The 18,161-nt window shown below is 34.8% G+C and overlaps 1 protein-coding gene and 1 long non-coding RNA gene across 2 annotated transcripts; one reads left to right on the top strand and one right to left on the bottom strand.

Annotated features, from left to right (window-relative positions):
- On the bottom strand, positions 655-3,196 carry LOC109707757. The gene is made up of 3 exons (XR_002215572.1): positions 2,779-3,196; positions 1,442-1,514; positions 655-953 (listed from the first exon to the last, which is right to left on the bottom strand). It is a non-coding gene; the product is annotated as an uncharacterized LOC109707757 (long non-coding RNA).
- LOC109707406 (protein CNGC15b) lies at positions 8,730-13,650 on the top strand. Its single transcript, XM_020228645.1, has 7 exons — positions 8,730-8,824; positions 9,303-9,855; positions 10,221-10,433; positions 10,809-11,098; positions 11,208-11,319; positions 11,617-11,853; positions 12,946-13,650. The coding sequence occupies exons 1-7, from the start codon at positions 8,730-8,732 to the stop codon at positions 13,648-13,650; spliced, it is 2,205 nt and encodes a 734-aa protein (XP_020084234.1).

Here is an 18,161-nt window from a genome sequence, read left to right as displayed (position 1 = left end):
CAGATATTTTATATAAGAGAAATATTTTTAATTTTCCTATTTTTGGATACTTAGCTATATTGCTGATATGTTGGCTAACACATGTAAAAATATTAGAATTTAAAATTTATTTAGAATATAATGACGATATGATATATGTAGTAACACTCTTTATGTAAACAAGATAAACGGTTTTTAAAATTGAAATTTTTTTTATGGACTTATTTGTGTAATAAAAAAATTTTGGGGTGCTAAATTTGAAAAATAAACCCAGAGAAAGAGGTACCGGACCGGGTCAGTTAACCACACCATCAGGCCGGGTTGGGTCGAAATCCGGCCCGGTTTACGTCTATAATGATTTGGTCATTGCTTCTTGCTAGCAGTTTTTACCATTATTTTTATTTTATTGGAGGGGGAAAAGTGAAAAGTCTCTTGAAATTATTTTGAATCTTTTGAATTTTTCAAAATATAAAAATGAATGTATTTAGCAAAGCGCCCTATATAAATGCCCCTATTTGAATGATGTTTTTAGAGTTTACTCAAAATTTACTAACGATATGAGTAAATGGATAAATATGAGCAGGCTATTGATGTACTGACAATCGTGATATCAATCTCTGTCATTTGTGAAACAGAAAGAGAATAAATCTTCGGGAATTCGTCGACAACTTAAGAAGCTGTAATGTGTTGTAAATAGTATGCTCAGGAGATTACAATTTGATAGAGTTTCCTTTAAGATCTGACATTCTGATTACAAACATAGCATGAATATCTCATGCGGCGTGGCGTCTTTTGACAAATAAGCTTACAAACTAGAGGTAATTACATAGAAAAGAGGTTTGAAACGCGATGATCGACGATGAACATGGACTTTTAAAACCTCTACTATCTCTCGGCGGGTTCTTGTTATTGATCAGGATGTTATACTGCCCCCATTGGCGAAGTGCCGCCAACCAAAATTTGTCTTCGCATGGCTGAAAAAAACGATAAGACGATCACGTCATGTTTAGTGATCGATAGAGAAATAAAGAAAAAGATTTCGTACGGAGACGATGTATGCGAAGCATTGTTTCGAAAGCAATGATTTGCAAAGCAGAAAAACAGCAGGTCATTTCAGCAGCAAATATCTGAGAATGATGATACAAATGATGCTGACAAGCAAAGTGAAGCGAAAACTGTATTGAATTTGAATGGTGGAGTACTGAGACACAGCAAATGAATTTGATGAGAAAGATTATTCAAGTGACTAACACTAATTGCACCAAAATTATTTCACAAAGTAATCTGAGATTGAACTCAGAAAATGCAACTTATTAAGAATTTACTGATAACACAGCCCAGCATCTGCATATATAATAAACCTGCACAATCTCCAGATATTGATGACCAGCATAAATCAGACTGAAACTCATGTATGATGGCGAAGATTCATCTGCAGATCGAAAGCGGAAACAGATCTTACCTGTCGTAGAACTCGGCAGCAAATCTTGATCCATTGTAGCAAATGAACCACAGCAGAACAAGGATCAATACATCTAAAAAGAGTTAAGACAAACAGGCCACAATCTAATTCTAACATGGCTAAAAAAACTTACAATAATAAAATCACGTACAGGATTAAATTTGGCTATTTTCTTAATCAGGAGCAGGTGAAACATCTAGTTCTACTGAAAGTGAATCTTCAAAAGAGTGATTCAATAATTCAGAAAAACACAGGCAGAATAAAAGGAAACAAAATCAAGAACTTAAAGCAAGGAATGTTAGCCAATCAATTTTCGAAAAAGCGTGAAAAACTGTTCTTTTTGGGAAAAGAAAATGTTTTCTGTGAACTCTAAAAGCTAAAAGCTTAAGCTGTTAGAGAATGTTCCGCATGTCTGGACTCGAGACTTTTTGCAAGGTTCATGACATGGGCTTGAATTAAATGGGAGAAAATTAACAATGCTAGGAGCCTGACGCGACTCGAACTCAGGACCTCCTGCTCTGATATAATGTGAAACAACTGTTATACACGCTAAAAGCTTAAGCTATTGGAGAACGGTGTTTGTATATTTTTATATTTAACATTTTCCATGAAAAACACCCTTTTCCACAGTTTTTACTTTCCGGACAAAAAATTCGGAAAACAAAAACACTGCTTTTTATTTGTCAATAAAATCTGGGAAAAAACTTTTTCAGAAAAGCTATTATTTTCTGGAACCAAAACGGACAAAAAATATTTGAAAATATTTTTCGGAATATTTTTCGGAAAACTGACATTTACTGCTACAGAACGGTGTTCCAACTCCCGCATTGTCTCTTGCATTTGAACTCAAAATTTATTATACGCTCGATATAACTTTGAATTAAACAAGAAATAATGGAATAAAAACTAGTTATTTAGAAAGACGTGAACTTAGAATCTTCTCCTTTGATACCGTACTATTATACCAAACTACTATTTTCTTTAAAAACTAAAGCAAGCATAGGGAAAAAAAGTTGAATTGGTGAATCTAAATCCGCTAAAAAGGAAATTATTAGAAATATATTATATTAACACAATACAACACTTTATCAATCAAACATACTACTGCATAACAACAAATATATATATTAATTTAATATGATACAACACTATATCAAACAACACAGCACGATACATTAGGGCTAATATTGCATATAATTATTTAAATTGAACAAGAAGAAAAAAAAAATTTCTAGTGCGTACTAAAATTAACAGAAAAAATAGTTAAAACAACAAATCAAAACACCCCCAAACAANAAAAAAAAAAAAAAAATCCATGCAAAAAATAAGAAGGATACTGAAGAGGTAGCGCTCCCACCAATCGAGCATGTAGAGGCCCATGGTCACGTTGTAGAGATGAACCTTTCGACTAATCCAATTCATCGTATTCCTCAATTTTTCTCTTTTTTTGGGGGATTTTTCCTTTTTTGTTCGATCCAAATAAAAGCAAATGTAATTGGGTGTTTGATCTTGGGATTGGGTGGGTATATAAATACGTATAGGGTTCGAGGAGAAGGGGAATTTCAAAGTCAATTGGTCAAAATTGGAGTCTTTTTTTTTTTAATTGGGTTTTTTCGTTAAGAGTTTGCAAGTTTGACCTTTTCAAATTGACTGGAGCCATTTCCTAAGAAGCGCTTTTGCCACGTAGGCTCCGTTTAGGATTCCGGATGCAAATGGATTCGGGTCGGTGGAGTTGCCGCTCCGATCCGTTCCGAATAGAGCGACCTGTGAGGCCTAAAAATGAGAAAAGAAAAATAATTCGTTCTGAATCCGTCTAATTCGTTTAGAAAATGGAATAGAAAATGAGAGATCCATTTATTCTCTTAATTCATTTCGATTCACTACAAATCCATCAAAAATCCACTGATCCCGCCCATTCTTGGATCCGCCCCATTTGTATTCTTATTTGGAATTACGTTAAATATGTAATATTATGTTATAATAAATTTTTTACTATTCTATTGAAAAACAGAGAAGCAAATTCAAATATAAATGTATTTTATTTATTAGCATTAGATGATTCTCAATATCAAACAGAATCTTATAATATAAAATAATTAGAATTTGCTAGTGAATTAGCAGCTTGAAAAACAGTATTTTGTACTACCAATCAGACTACCGAGGGTGGTTATTTAAATATCAGATGAAACACTAATTTCACTTAGCAGTTTAAATTAATTAATTTTGGTGGATCAGTGACTTGATGTGTTCAAGTATAAATCAAATGTCCAAACGAATTTGAAAGGTCAAAAGAAAAAATTAATAAATTTAATTTGAAGGAGAAAATAATGAAAATGATTTATTCATGTACATATTTCTTGATGAAAGTCCAGCTGAAACCTGCTTTGCCGCGTCAGTTTTTTCAGAAAGGCAGCAGGATTACAGTTTTGACTTTCTAAAGTACAAAAATTTTGACTGGAATAGTTCAAAAAATTTATAATAAATTGGTCAATAAATATTTCGATTCTATTTAAATGTATAAATTTTAGATTAAATTATAAAAAAAAAAATTTATAAATATTCGTGTTTTACTTTTCTTTTCTAATTTTTAAAAATCTATATTTTGCTCTCTTAAAATTTCAGAAATATTTTTAGAAAACTACAATGTTAATGGAGTGAACAAAATAACCAAATTATTCTTATTTTTTCTATAAAAAATAAATTTTTAATATTTTTTTATCAATTTAAAAGATATTTTTGACATAAATTATAAAAAATAAACTGAATAGTAATGAAACCTTAACGGAGTTTAGTTAAATACAACAACTTGAAATATTGAGAGAATAAAATAAAAATTTTTAAAAGTTAGAAAAAAAGAGTGAAAAAAGCGAATATTTATAAGAGAGTTTTTTATAATTTAGCCAATACTTTATAAAGAGTGTGATTAATTATTTAGAATGAAATATCAAATTCGATCTTAAATCAATTTCACAAACTAAGATAAATCACCTCGTAAATAAAATAACTATCATACCAAATTATGAATAGTAAGAACATTAAAGTAGCAAAAATTAAACTCCTGATTAAAACTTAAAAGAGAAAACTCTCCTACTGAATAAGTTATCATTGATTTTGCTTGAGGCCTCTTTGGTATCGAATGTCATCTAATACTATTAGATTAAACGAAAAAAAAAAAAAAGAGTAAGACTACAAATATATAAAAATATGTTTTTTTATCTTCTAATGAGGTCACAAAAATTATATTTTAGCCGAACAAGTGCCATGTTATCATTTACCAACATCAGCTCCTTCGTTAACATTTCGTTAAATCATATACAAAAAACTTCAGATACCCACCTAAGTTTATCATCTAATTTCTTTTAGTTTCAACTTTGTCACTGATTTAGCAAAAAAAAAAAAGAAAGTAAAAAGAATAATAAAAAGAGAAAAATAAAATTACAGGATACTAAACCGATATCTTTAAACTATAGGGTACGGAAAAGAAAGTGCAAAATGAGTGATATTTGAAGTTTTTCATTTACTAAATAAAGGTGATATTTACATACCGTGACCCACTAAATCGATGCGACAGCGAAAAAAAAAAAGAAAAAAGAAAAAAAGGAAAAAGTATTAACACCTCTCACGTGCATTAAATGAAACTTTTTATTATAGAATGGCAATAGGGAATAGAAACCACAAACTCAAGGAAAGAACAATGAGGCCTTAGTACACTGATATCATGCTTCCTACAATGCACATGTATGATTTTTGTGTTGGTTTAGTATATATATTTGGGTTTCAAACTCCTCAGAGAAAAAAAGGAAACCTCCACATAAAGATTCAAGTTCATGCAGAATGTTAGTTGGATACTCACAATTTGAAGAGTAGGTGATTTATGATTAAAAAAAAAAAATTATACACCTGATGTGCACAAAACACTCACCAAACTGAAATTTTCCTCATCAATCCTTACCGAAGATTATGGAACCTGATCCTCGTCCCCCGCCGCGGCCGTACTCACCGCCGTCACCGGAAGTGCCACTGCTTCCGCCCGCACCTGCGCCACCACCTGACGGATTCCTGGATTCATGGTAATCACTCACCTGCTGCTGCTTTGCTCCTCTTCTGCTTCTTCTCAACTTGTGTACATACATGGCAGTGAGTATCTGAAAAGAGTCTTATACTGCATATTAGTGATTGTTTTCTGGCTCAGAATTTAAACTATTAGGCTTTTTTTACAAAAAAGAAGGTAAAAATGTACAGAGAATTACCTGATTCATGGGCTATTTTGAATCAAGTACCTGAATTTCAAAATATGAATGTGCCAGCAAGCAACATAGTATTCTGTCAAAATAGTTGCGACGATAGCTAAAAGTATAACAAGTTGAGCATTGAAATAATAGCTTTTAACATTCCGGTACCCATCACGAATGCGCTAAGGTTCGGATAGTACACCTGCATGCATTTGCCAAGAAAAGAAAAAAAAATTGGTTGCTGAAGAAAAGTTTATACACTTGCAATGAACTCAACCTTTGGCTTTCTTCTTGTAAAAAATTGCAGTCTGTGCTGTCTTTGCTGCTGTGGCCTCTTCAGGAGTTGCTGCCCTCCATTGTTCGAGCCAGGACCCCCACCAACACTCTGATCTCATGGATCTTGTCATTTCTTAATTTCCTTTTGTCCGTGCGAGCGCGCGCACATGTGTTCCGCATCTGTGTCTGCGCGTGCGATGTGCGCATGATTACCCCCTTCAAACAATTTCTCATGGTTTGTGTGTTTAGTCTCTAGCTAAAAAAGCAGATTGTTCTTTGTTTCACTTCTAATTGCAAGGATGAAACTTCTCTACTGTATTATTTGTTTATTTCTGTTTTCAGCTTGTTTTGCCTTTATTTTGTTTTGTATATTGCTTGGCCACAATGACCAGTCTATGGAGCAGTAAATAGAATGTCAAACGTGGATGCGAGATGATGCAGTTTTGTAAATAATATGACACGTTGCAGCAATTCACCTCTAAGAATTCAATATCTGTAGTGAAGTTATAGCAGCTTCTCCAAAGAATATACTTGGGGAATATATATATATATATATATATATATATATATATATATATATNAGCACCAAGTACTTGATGCTTGTAAGTTTTTTACCGTTAGATCTACGCATTTGATCATTACCAAGTACTTTTAAAAGCATAAGAGCTCAATTCTATATATATATATAGACAAAGAGAGAGAGAGAGAGAGAGTTGAGTTAGAATGTTGTCAGTAGCAAATGAGCTCCATTGCCACCTATTTGTTTTCAATAAGGGAGCCCCAAATTGATGATCGGCACCGTCAAACATGATCTATACCACTTGAAGCATCTAGAAATCAAATTTCACGTTTTTTCGATATTGTCCTCTTGTCCACCAAGTGGACACAAAAATGAACAGCTGAAAATACCCTTTAAAAAGTGATGACAAGAGTCCTATAATCAAAATCAAGAGTATAGATCTTGTTCTAAATAGATTAAAGAATTTCTAATCAAAATTCAATTGATTTGGATATCTTTACGCTGATAAATGAGAAAACATCTTACATCGACCAATAAAATTACAAATTTTTAAACCTTTGATCATTAGGCCAATGATGTCAAAAAAATTTGATATTTGGTTTCTAGATACTTAAGTGATATAGATCATGTTCAACAGTGTCGATCGTCGATTTGGAGGCTCTATTATCGAAAACAAATGAGGTGGCAACGGGGCCGTTTGCTATAGATAGCATTTCAGCTCAACTCTATATATATATCATCACCTTTTGTTTTGTGAGAGGTATATATATCACGCCCTAAGTGCTGGAAATTGAAACCAAGACCTCCGAAGAAACTGCAGGAAAAAAGAAGAGAAGAAGAAGAAGAAGAAGAAGAAACTATTAACAGCCTGCACTGGGATCTTTGTACAAGAGCACTCTTACAGTTTTTTCTTTTCTATTTAAACAAGTAAAAAGGAAAAAAAAAACTCATGTTGCTTGTTTAGTTGCTCTTCCAAACATGTGGATATCTTTTACTAATGAGCATAGCACCACCAATGGTCGGCCAAAAAACTGCTAATATGCTGGCATACACATATATTATATGTAAATTACCTTGCATAGCACAAATCAGCACATCAGCTAGTACAAGGGGTACCTAGAGAGGGTATCCAAAGCATATTTCGAAAAGACCAAGTGAGTAGAATATGATAACATGTATAGAAGGTTGTTGGATATTTTCTCGATTAACAACATCCTGAAGACTGGTGAGGGCTGAAAGGGCAAGATTGGATCGAAGGGGGATCATTTAACCATTATGCGCTGTGTGGTCAAGATAGATAGATCACACTGTTAACAAGAACTGGCCTGCACAGTTTCCACAATCTGACTTGGGATAGACATTTCAAAGTCTAAAAATTTGGCAAGAACATGAATGAAATTAGTCTGTTTCATCACTAGCTTCACACAATTGACAAGCCCTAATCTGAATGGCACCAATCCATAAAATGCCACCATGAAATGAGATTGTCACATGACTCATGTTGAATAAAGCAGAAACAATGTTTTCCTCCACTAGTATTTCGTTCTCTTTAGGTGTAGCAACCACTGTCCAGATACCAGGAGTTAAGAGGCAACCACTAGTATATACAAATTACAGGCCACTCAGAACATCACAAAAAGCTTCATGTAAAGAAAAAGTTTCTGCTTCTATCAATCACTAATGACCAATTTATGATTTGATTTTTCACCAAGTCAACAAAGTGTCGGAGTACAAGAAGCAACACAGAAATTGTACTAAAATAATTTTTTCACAAGTTGTAATAAATATGTCATCTTTTTCCCTCCCAATTTCCTTTCAATTTATTGGCACACTCTTAGATTGACTTCTCTTCTCAACAAGACCTTCATAATGTCACCAATCTACTATCATTATTTACTTTTTACCCCAATAACACCAAGTATATAGGTAATTCATTATCTTTTTATCTTTATCAAATAAAAACCAAACTCTTGATTGTGGCCTTTGGCGTTTCTTTTTTCCTTTCACTTCAATGAAGTTTCACGACAGAAAGAGAAGTCTTAAGAGGAAATTGTTGGACATATCTTTGGACGTATCTTAAGTCACATGTAACTGCCCAGTTTCAACATTCAAATCCCAGATGGTGAGAGGATCTCCTGTGCCTTTAATGCAAGTTGGCACTTCCACTCACAAGATCCTTATCAAAAGTAGTTGCAGGAAACCTTTTGATCTGTGGTCATAATGGCTTTCTTTTGATCTGTGGTTTAATGTATCCCACGACATGGCAATTCTCTGCGATATAAATCATTTCAAACGATTTCTTAGAACAAGATTGATCGCGAAGCACATGGCTTTTACTAGTTCGAGATCAGTGAGGTCAGTCATTCTTAACTTACAGAATTAGCATATTTGTAGCTACATTAGTTCAATTTCTATAACTGTAATAGTATGCAACTTAGCAGTAGTTGTAATCAATCTAATGTTGTTATGTAAAAATCTTCCACCACTATCCAATGTTTTAAACAGAAAAACAGTCACTGAAGCTCATAGCCACTATGCCAAATCAATTCTAAACCAATACATTTTCTTCAATGTAGGGAACCCCATAGAACACACAATTTCAATCTCCAGTTCTGTTCTTAAATTATAAATATAAACAACTTAATTATTATCTCCTTCAACCATTCCTACAAGTTACTGAGCATAGAACAAGTTTCAGAGTTCTAAGTATTTTGCAGTTCATTGTAGAAATAGAACATTCTATACTCACCCGAGATATTGCTCCAAGGAAGGATGTCGATGCCGTAGAAATAAAATTTCAGTAGATTTTCTAAATGTTGATATCATGTTCCAGATTTCAGGATGATGTTGAGTTGGCGCAGTCCACAATATGCAGTTCATGTTATCCAACCAAACCCAAGAAACGAGCTGAAAGGAGATATAAATGCTGTTCAGGATCAAAAATATTTCCGGAGATGCCCAGCAAATGCTTCAAAGAGAAAGTGTTATCTCGAGTGTTCTCAGAGGAGTACGATTCTTTGGTGAACATCGACAAGAAGTCCTTCGACCCTCATGGCCATCCGATTCACCGTTGGAATAAAGTTTTTCTAATAGCCAGCTTAGTCTCTCTCTTTGTGGATCCTCTGTTCTTCTTCTTGCCTGGGATTCAAAAAATGAATTGTATTGAGATCAACACTGCGCTTATGATAGCTCTCACTGTAGTACGGTCAATTGCAGATGTTTTCTATGCACTCCAGATATATGTTCGTTTTCGAACAGCATTTGTTGCTCCATCCTCTCGCGTATTTGGGAGAGGTGAGCTTGTTATTGATCCATCAAAGATTGCTAGAAGGTACTTATCCAAGAGCTTTTGGCTTGATCTAATTGCTGCATTGCCTCTGCCACAGGTAAAATGCTAGCCTTGTTTCCCTCTCTGTATCAAACTCACGTTTTTAATTTCTTCATTTTTCATTTTTGAAGTGACATATCCTCTTAAATCTCTGAAGAATCATGTGAAACCTACTATAAGAAAGATCATAAATAGCATACAACAAGTATGTAGACACGTCAAAAACACAAGCACAGACAAACATCATGCATAAACATTATATGCATATCCTGTTGAGCTCATTGTTGCTAACACCCTGATTTTGATTTTTGAGCTACTCATATTAGCAGAGCCTATTTCATAACTTTATTGTTGAATTTTCCTTTACCTGTTGCATGTGATGCAATATCAGAGGTTTTAATACAAATTTCATTTTCGCTGCAGTTTCTAATATGGATTGTAGTTCCTAACCTAAAAGGATCGACAATGACCAGCTATAAGAACCTTATTCGCTTTGGCGTCATCTCCCAATACCTCCCAAGGCTCTTTCTGATCTTCCCACTAACGCAGCAAATCATAATGACTACTGGGGTCATGACAGAAACTGCATGGGCAGGAGCTGCATACAACCTCATCCTATACATGCTTGCAAGCCATGTAAGTTGCAAACCAGCTATTTGTTTAATGTTTATTGATTATATTCCGAATCATAAAGATTCTTCTTTTTTCCTGCAACATCTTCATCAATCCATTAATGAAGATAAAATTTGCTCCGAGTTTGGATGGTTGTTCTCAGCGGGGAAAAAAAAAAAGACGAAATGTGCTATACTTGATTTCAATCGTGTTCCACTTATCATTCTTTTCTCTTTACTTAAGTTGCATCTTCATGTACAGCTACCTAATTAAAAGACTTAATATATATGCTCCTGGTAATAAGCAATACATTCAGGTAGGTTTTTCAAACAAACACGAAAAATACAGAGTAACAAATCTAGTTTTAACACCTCCTTACTTTCTCTTAACATTGAATAGGTACTAGGAGCAGTATGGTATCTCCTATCAATCGAGCGTCAGGAAGAGTGCTGGCGAGAGGCATGCCGTCTTCATAGCCCCTCCTGCCAATATTGGTACTTCGACTGTGAAAGAATTGACAGTTCAAGGAATATTTGGTACCGATCAAGCAACCTACCAAATTTATGCAACCCAAGTAGTGACTTCTACCAGTTTGGGATTTACAAGGAGGCGTTGAACTTTAATGTAACATCATCTCCATTCCTCCAAAAGTACTTCTACTGCTTTTGGTGGGGATTGAAGAACTTGAGGTAAGTATCAAAAGTTCATCTTCAACCGAGATCGATTAGACATCTTGCTTTCTTGAACCAAAATCATACTTAAATTCGAAGTGATTATATTTGTTTTCAAACTTTGCAGTTGTTTGGGTCAGAATCTGTCAACAAGTATTGACATAGGAGAAATAAGCTTCGCAATAATCATTGCAATTCTTGGATTGGTGCTGTTTGGCTTGCTGATTGGAAACATGCAAGTAAGTGCATCAACTTCACAATGTAGAAAAACCAAATAACCTAGAATAAGTTGTCGTTGACTTATCATGTGTATAACAATATTAGTCAGAGGAAACTGAGGGAGTTAAGTTTGACACAATTAACGTAAATGACACAAGATTAAGAAAGCAGTCTTCTCCTTAATCTACATACAAAAGTTTTGAACAAGTAATAGAAGGAGAGGAATTACAGAGTCACCAAGAACATAAGAAACATAATGAAAATGAAGAGATCTAAGTGCATTTAGTTTGTGTTTGGACACTTAAAATGCTTTGCAGTCTTATCTCCAATCAACAATAGTCCGGCTAGAAGAATGGAGGATAAAGAGGACAGACATGGAGCAGTGGATGCATCATAGGCAGCTCCCACTGGAGCTGAAGCAATGTGTGAGAAGGTATTATCAGTACAAATGGGTCGCCACACAAGGGGTCGACGAAGAAGCCCTACTCAAATGCCTACCCTTGGACCTCAGAAGAGATATCAAGCGCCATCTATGCCTTGATCTAGTCCGAAGTGTAAGCACTAACCCATTCTTCTCAAATCTCTTTGATGAATGATTTTGTCTTGTTGTTGAGCACGTTAATTACAGAAATATGGGAACAGCACCAACCTCTCATGCTTCCAAAAGCATCATAGCTTGGTTTGGATAGTTTAATTGATTCACATGGTAGAACTACTCTTTCATCTAGCTTTTAGAATAGCTTTTTACTTAAATAAGTGAAGGCTAGATGTTTAACAATCAAAAGGTAAAGCCACAGCGACAAGCTAAAATAAACTTCTAAACCTCAATAGTAGAAATTCAGAATCTTTTGCTTATTCTATTGTAAAATCTAGTGCTATATTTTGATGGTAACTTTAGTAATTCTTCGAATATATCTATTCGAATCAACAATCCTACAAAAGCTCCAATCGGGTCAAACAGGTTCCAATAGAGCAGAAGATTCACAATCTAATAAGAAGATGATAATCACCTAAACTAAATATCATGTACCGAGCATAGATGAAATAAGAACACCATTTTTCTGTAATAAAAGCTTGATTTTCAACATCCTAGACGCCATAAAGATTTGTCGGTATATTTAATTAAAATTTATTAATTCACTAAATAGCTTCGCTCAAACAGCACCATTTGCAGGAGCCACAGTCCGAAGTTAAAATTTCATCAGACTCATCAACAATCTGCGATTATAAGTCGATAAACCACTTCACTAAATGCTACGGTTTCCGCCTAAAGTTTTGAAATTTAAACATAGACAAATAACAGCACCATATTCTATCAAATCAAAAGGGCTACTAGAGCAGAAGATTCACAATCTAATAAGAAGATAATAATCGTGCACGACTAAATCTCATGTAATGAACATATAGTCAACATCATAACACCATCTTTTATCTAATAAGAAAATGTGATTTTTACTGAACCAAATGCCGTGTAATGAACGCAAAACAGTCAAAATTGTAACACCACTATAACACCATTTATTTCATCCTAACAAAATGCGATTTTTACTGAACCAAATGCCATGTAATGAACATAGAGTTAAAGATACAATACAATCATAGCACCATTTGGTTTTATCTGCTAAGAGATGGGATTTTTACCCCAGGTGCCGCTGTTCGACGAGATGGACGAGCAGACGCTAGAGGCGATCTGCGAGCGGCTGCGGCCGGCGCTGTACACGAAGGGCACGTGCGTGGTGCGGGAGCTGGACCCGGTGGGGGAGACCCTGTTCATCATCCGCGGACACCTCGACTCGTGCACCACCCAGGGCGGCCGCAGCGGCTTCTTCAACTCGTGCCTCCTCGGCCCCGGCGAGTTCTGCGGCGAGGAGCTCCTCCCCTGGGCCCTCGACCCCCGCCCCAATTCCCCCTCCCCCTCCCCCTCCCCCTCCGCCTCCGCCCCTGCCGCCGCCGCCGCCGCCGCCGCCGCCGTTGCGGGGCGAGGGCGGCGCGCGCGGAGGGGGCTGCCGACGTCGACGCGGACGGTGCGCGCGGTGTCGGACGTGGAGGCGTTCGCGCTCGCGGCGGAGGACCTGAAGGAGGTGGCGGCGCAGTTCCGGAGGCTGCACAGCAGGGAGATGCGGCACAAGCTCAGGTTCTACTCGCACCAGTGGCGGGCGTGGGCGGCGTGCTTCATACAGGCGGCGTGGCGGCGAAGGGGGCGGCGGAGGGCGTCCATGGAGATTAGGGTTTCGTCGTCGGAGGAGGAGATGGAGATGCGGAGGAGAAGGAGAGGGAGAATGGGGCCGATGGAGGAGAAGGCGCCGAAGAAGCCCTCGGAGCCCGATCTCTCTCCAGAAGAAGACGAGTGATAATGTTAATTAAAATTAATTAACCAATTAATTATTAATTAAGAGTATTTAATAAGTGAAATAAAATGAATTATCAAGTAGGAGTTTAATGTATTAATAAATAAATAAATAAATTACGATTACGAGGGTAAAATTTGATATATGTTTGAAGCTTATATTCTTATTGGAGGGTAAAGTTCAAATGTCATTCCTGTAGTTTCGCACTTTTCATTTTAATATCCTGTAATTTAAAGTGTATCAATTTAATACCCTATGGTTTTTTTTTTTTTTTTTGTTAGTCCTTCCGTTAACTTTTCGTTAAATCATGTATAAAAAATTTCAGATACCCCATCAATAATTTATAGAATATTTACTTTAATTTTCTTTAGTTTTAACCTTGTTACTAATTTAACAAAAAAAATTAGTGAAGGAAATAACAAAAAGAAAAAAAAATAAAATCACGGAGTATGAAAGTGATACACTTTAAACTACGTGATACTAAAGTGAAAAAGTGCGAAACCACGAAAGTGGTATTTGAAGTTTTTCCTTTATTGAAAGTATCCTTGTAAAGCAATCTTGAATCTGCTATGTTTGAGACTAAAGCATATAGGAACAGTTTTCTAAAAATTATGTTTCCCAAATTTGATTTGTGTGCATGAAAATATATCATTTGGTTCGTTTTTAGGATTCTTTTGAAAAATTCATCAAATTATTATAATATTGTCGAAGTGAAATCACACAATGATAAACATAGTTACAGATAGTGATTGCAATGATAACGATAGTGGTGGTGACAGCAGTTGCTATGATAATGGCAGAGGATTGAAGTTATTTTCGACAGATGTCCATATTTTAAACCTTTGTTTCAACTATGTCGTATAACCATAATCTGATAGTGCTTTTTCCAATAGCTTCACTCAAATCAAAGCTCGCTAAGTATCCAAATTGGGCTACTAGTTTTAAGCCCAACAGGGGTTTAGGCCATAGAGACACAAAATGACTTGGGCCTCCAAATAAACCTAGCTAGGTCACAAGCTATCACTGTACCAGTTCAATTTACTGATAAAAAATTGGCTAAATTGCACTTTTGGTTAGGGATGTCAATGGGTATGGATACCCGAAATTTTATCCGAATCCGAATCCGAATAAAACGGATATATCCGATGCTAAATGGATATGGATTCAGATGTGGATATCAAAAATAGAAACCTGACGGATATAGATTTTGACTGTACCCAACCAGAACCCGAACCCGACTCGAACCCGAATTTATTTTGATGTTATATTTGAATTTGTATTTTAAAATTTTAGATTTAATATAATATAGTTTGAAATATTGAAAAAAAAAATAATTGTTTCGGGTTCAAATCTTCGGGTTCGGGTTTCGGATTTTTTGTCGGGTTTGAGTTTGGATATGAATTTTTATAATCCGTCGGGTTCGGGTTTGGGTCTCAGGTTTGGAGTCGGATTCGGGTTCGGGTTTTTGAAAATCCGCCCCGAATCCGACCCGTTGACACCTCTACTTTTGGTTCTCAAACTATAAGGCTGGTAACACTTCAATTCTTAAATTTTAATAATTTACCATTATTTCTTGGTCCGACTTTTTAATTATTACAATCAAATCACATGGCCCAATTTAGTATACTAAATATTGATGTGTCACTAACATAACAGCGACGAGTCATCCTAAATATTGCTATATAATCAACTACAATATTGTTACATCAGCATACATACAACACTATTTAGTCAAATTAATTAAACTGTAAGAAATTAATTATAATAATTTAGAAGATCAGAGTGTCACGTGCCTTATACTTTGAGGATCAAAAGTAGGATATATGAAGCAAAAGTCAATTAACTTACCTAACAACCTTTGCATGCATCATCAAAGTGCCTTACATATAAATACACAATTAGACAAACATTTTACATAATCTCAATGTACCATCAATGCCTAGAATATTAGGTGGATCTTCTAAATTCCAACTTTATAATAAATAAAAAAAGATTTAAAGGTGATGATGATGATTTAAAGGTGATGATGAGGTGTTATCCACCCAATCATCATCATCATCAAGGGATCATAAGATTTGGGTGGGATCCAATACATTGCATGCATGGTATATATCCATGTTTTGCTTTTTAATATAAGATAAGACAAAACTCACCCATCTCATGGGCATCTCTTGTATAGGCCATGCATGATCTTAGTTGAAGACACTTCTATTTTCTTCTTTTTTCTCTTTTTTTTTAATTTTAAATTGTGTGTGTGGGTGTATCTCTCGCAATCTACCATTCATGTTAGATGTTACCAAAAGGGGAATGCAAATTAAAGCCAAAACTTTAGGGCTAGAAAGAAGGCTTTGTTCGTTGTCCCCCAGTTTCAGAACAATATCATTTTCGTGTAGAAATTATTTGATTTGGCTGGAACTTTTACGCAACTACAGTTTTATAGAAGTATACACCGAAAAAAATAGTAGTTTTCTGATCCGAAACCTCATTTATTCTCTCTAACTATCCTTATAGAAGTTTCAGACTTCTGATTTATTGAACGCTTAGAATTATATATTTCAAGCAAAAAAGCTTTTTTGTATGTTTGGCCAAATGAAAACATATATAAAAGCATAAAAGCATTTATATTGAGCTTTAAAAAAAAAAAAAAGTATAGGCCATGCATGATCTTAATCAAAGACACTTTTTTGTTTTTTTTGGAGTGTATCTCTTGAAATCTACCATTCATATTAGGTGTTACCAAAAGGGGCATGCAAATTAAAGCCAAACCTATAGGGGTCGAAAGAACGTTTTGTTTGTTGTCCCCCAGTTTCACAACAATATCATTTTTGTGTAGAAATTATTTGATTTGATCGAAACTTTCACACAACTGCAGTTTTATAGAAGTATACAGAAAGAAATAGAAGTTTTCTGATCCAAAATCTTATTTATGCTCTTTACTTATCGTTATAAAAGTTTCAGACTTTAGATTTATTGAATGCTTAGAATAATATATTTCGCGCAAAAAAAGCTTTTTTGTATGTTTGGCCAAATGAGAACATATATAAAAGCATAAAAGCATTAAAATTTATATTGTGCTTTTTCTTTTTTTCTACCCGTTTTGTTTATTTCATTTAGAAATAAACTTAGCTAGAAATGTGAATCAACTAGGATTCGAACTTGGGTCTCGGGTATCAACCACCAAGCCCTTTGCCGCTTACTTTTTAAACAAAAAAAAAAGGAGAAAGGTAGCAAGATACCCGCTTCGATCTTTTTTTTTTCGTTGAGAAACTTGGCTAGAAATGTGAAGCAACAAGGACACGAACTTGAAATCTCGAGTACCAACTATTAAGTCCTTATTCAGCTATGCTAGGTGAGGTCCATATATAATGAATTACTTTGTTAATTAAGCCACATATCTTGTTAATTTGTTTATGGGATATTGTGCGTGAACACAAAAGACAAATGGTAGATTTGATGCTTGTCCTAGGGATCTCTCTTTGATTCTTAAAAAAACTTGGATCTCTCTTTGATTCTCTCTCTCTCTCTCTCTCTCTCTCTCTCTCTCTCTCTCTCTTGCAGAAGAATAAAAAAAACAAACTTTTGCAAAGTGGAGATCATGAATTATTTCATTGTCGAACTTTAGCTAAATATACAAATCTCCATGTCTCTTTTAAATGTAATTTCCATCTCATAGTGTCGAATAGAAGAACAATATATATGGTCAGAATAAGTTATTCAATAATAATTTATTCAGTATTAATTTTTTTTTTCTCATGATTAGAAACTAAGAATTTTGCTTTCGCTTGTTGAAAATTTTTATCATACATAATTTGTTAGGATAATATATTTTACCAGTAATGAAACTTATCTTAACAATTTTGAAAAAATAATTTAAAAACTGAATATGATTTACCATGCTAGACATTTGCTTTTCGCCTGGGTTGAGGTAGACTTTTTGAGTGCTGAATGAAAAGATGATGTAAATGTGTTGACGTAGACTTTTGAAATATATTGATCATTTATGTTTACTTAATTAAATAAAAAAACTCTAGAAATTAACAACTATTTTAGTTATTAATCATTGTTTTTAAATTTATTTGTACAAATGATTAAAATTATTAAATTTGATGAGCTTACAGATAAATATGATCATTTCTTTTACTAAAAAGCATCCAATAATAAAAAAAATAAAAGTTAAAACGCGTCGCTAAATATAGTAAAGTTGAGGGGTCTCTATGCATTGTTACCCTTATTCATTATATCATGTGTTCTATGCCATCTCCATTGCTGTGGTTATATATGCTTTCACCTAGAGATGTCAACGTGTCGGATTCGGAGTGGATTTTTAAAAATCCGAACCCGAATCCGACTCCAAACCTGAGACCCGAACCCGAACTCGAACCTGACGGATTTTAAAAATCCATATCTAAACCCGAACCCGACCAAAAATCCGAAACCCGAACCCGAAAATTTGAACCCGAAACCATTATTTCTTTTTTCAATATTTCAAAATATATTATATTAAATCTAAATTT

The sequence above is a fragment of the Ananas comosus genome, linkage group 3 (genome assembly GCF_001540865.1).
Source record: "Ananas comosus cultivar F153 linkage group 3, ASM154086v1, whole genome shotgun sequence".
Taxonomy (NCBI): Eukaryota; Viridiplantae; Streptophyta; class Magnoliopsida; order Poales; family Bromeliaceae; genus Ananas; species Ananas comosus.
Note: the sequence above shows the minus strand (reverse complement) of the source record. Positions and strands in the feature narration are given on the sequence as shown.

Coding starts and splice junctions, on each gene's coding strand:
- LOC109707406 (XM_020228645.1), top strand. CDS start 8,730: ATGGCAATTCTCTGCGATATAAATCATTTCAAACGATTTCTTAGAACA. Junction 11,320..11,616: donor TGCTGATTGGAAACATGCAA/GTAAGTGCATCA, acceptor AATGCTTTGCAG/TCTTATCTCCAATCAACAAT. Junction 11,854..12,945: donor GCCTTGATCTAGTCCGAAGT/GTAAGCACTAAC, acceptor TTTTTACCCCAG/GTGCCGCTGTTCGACGAGAT.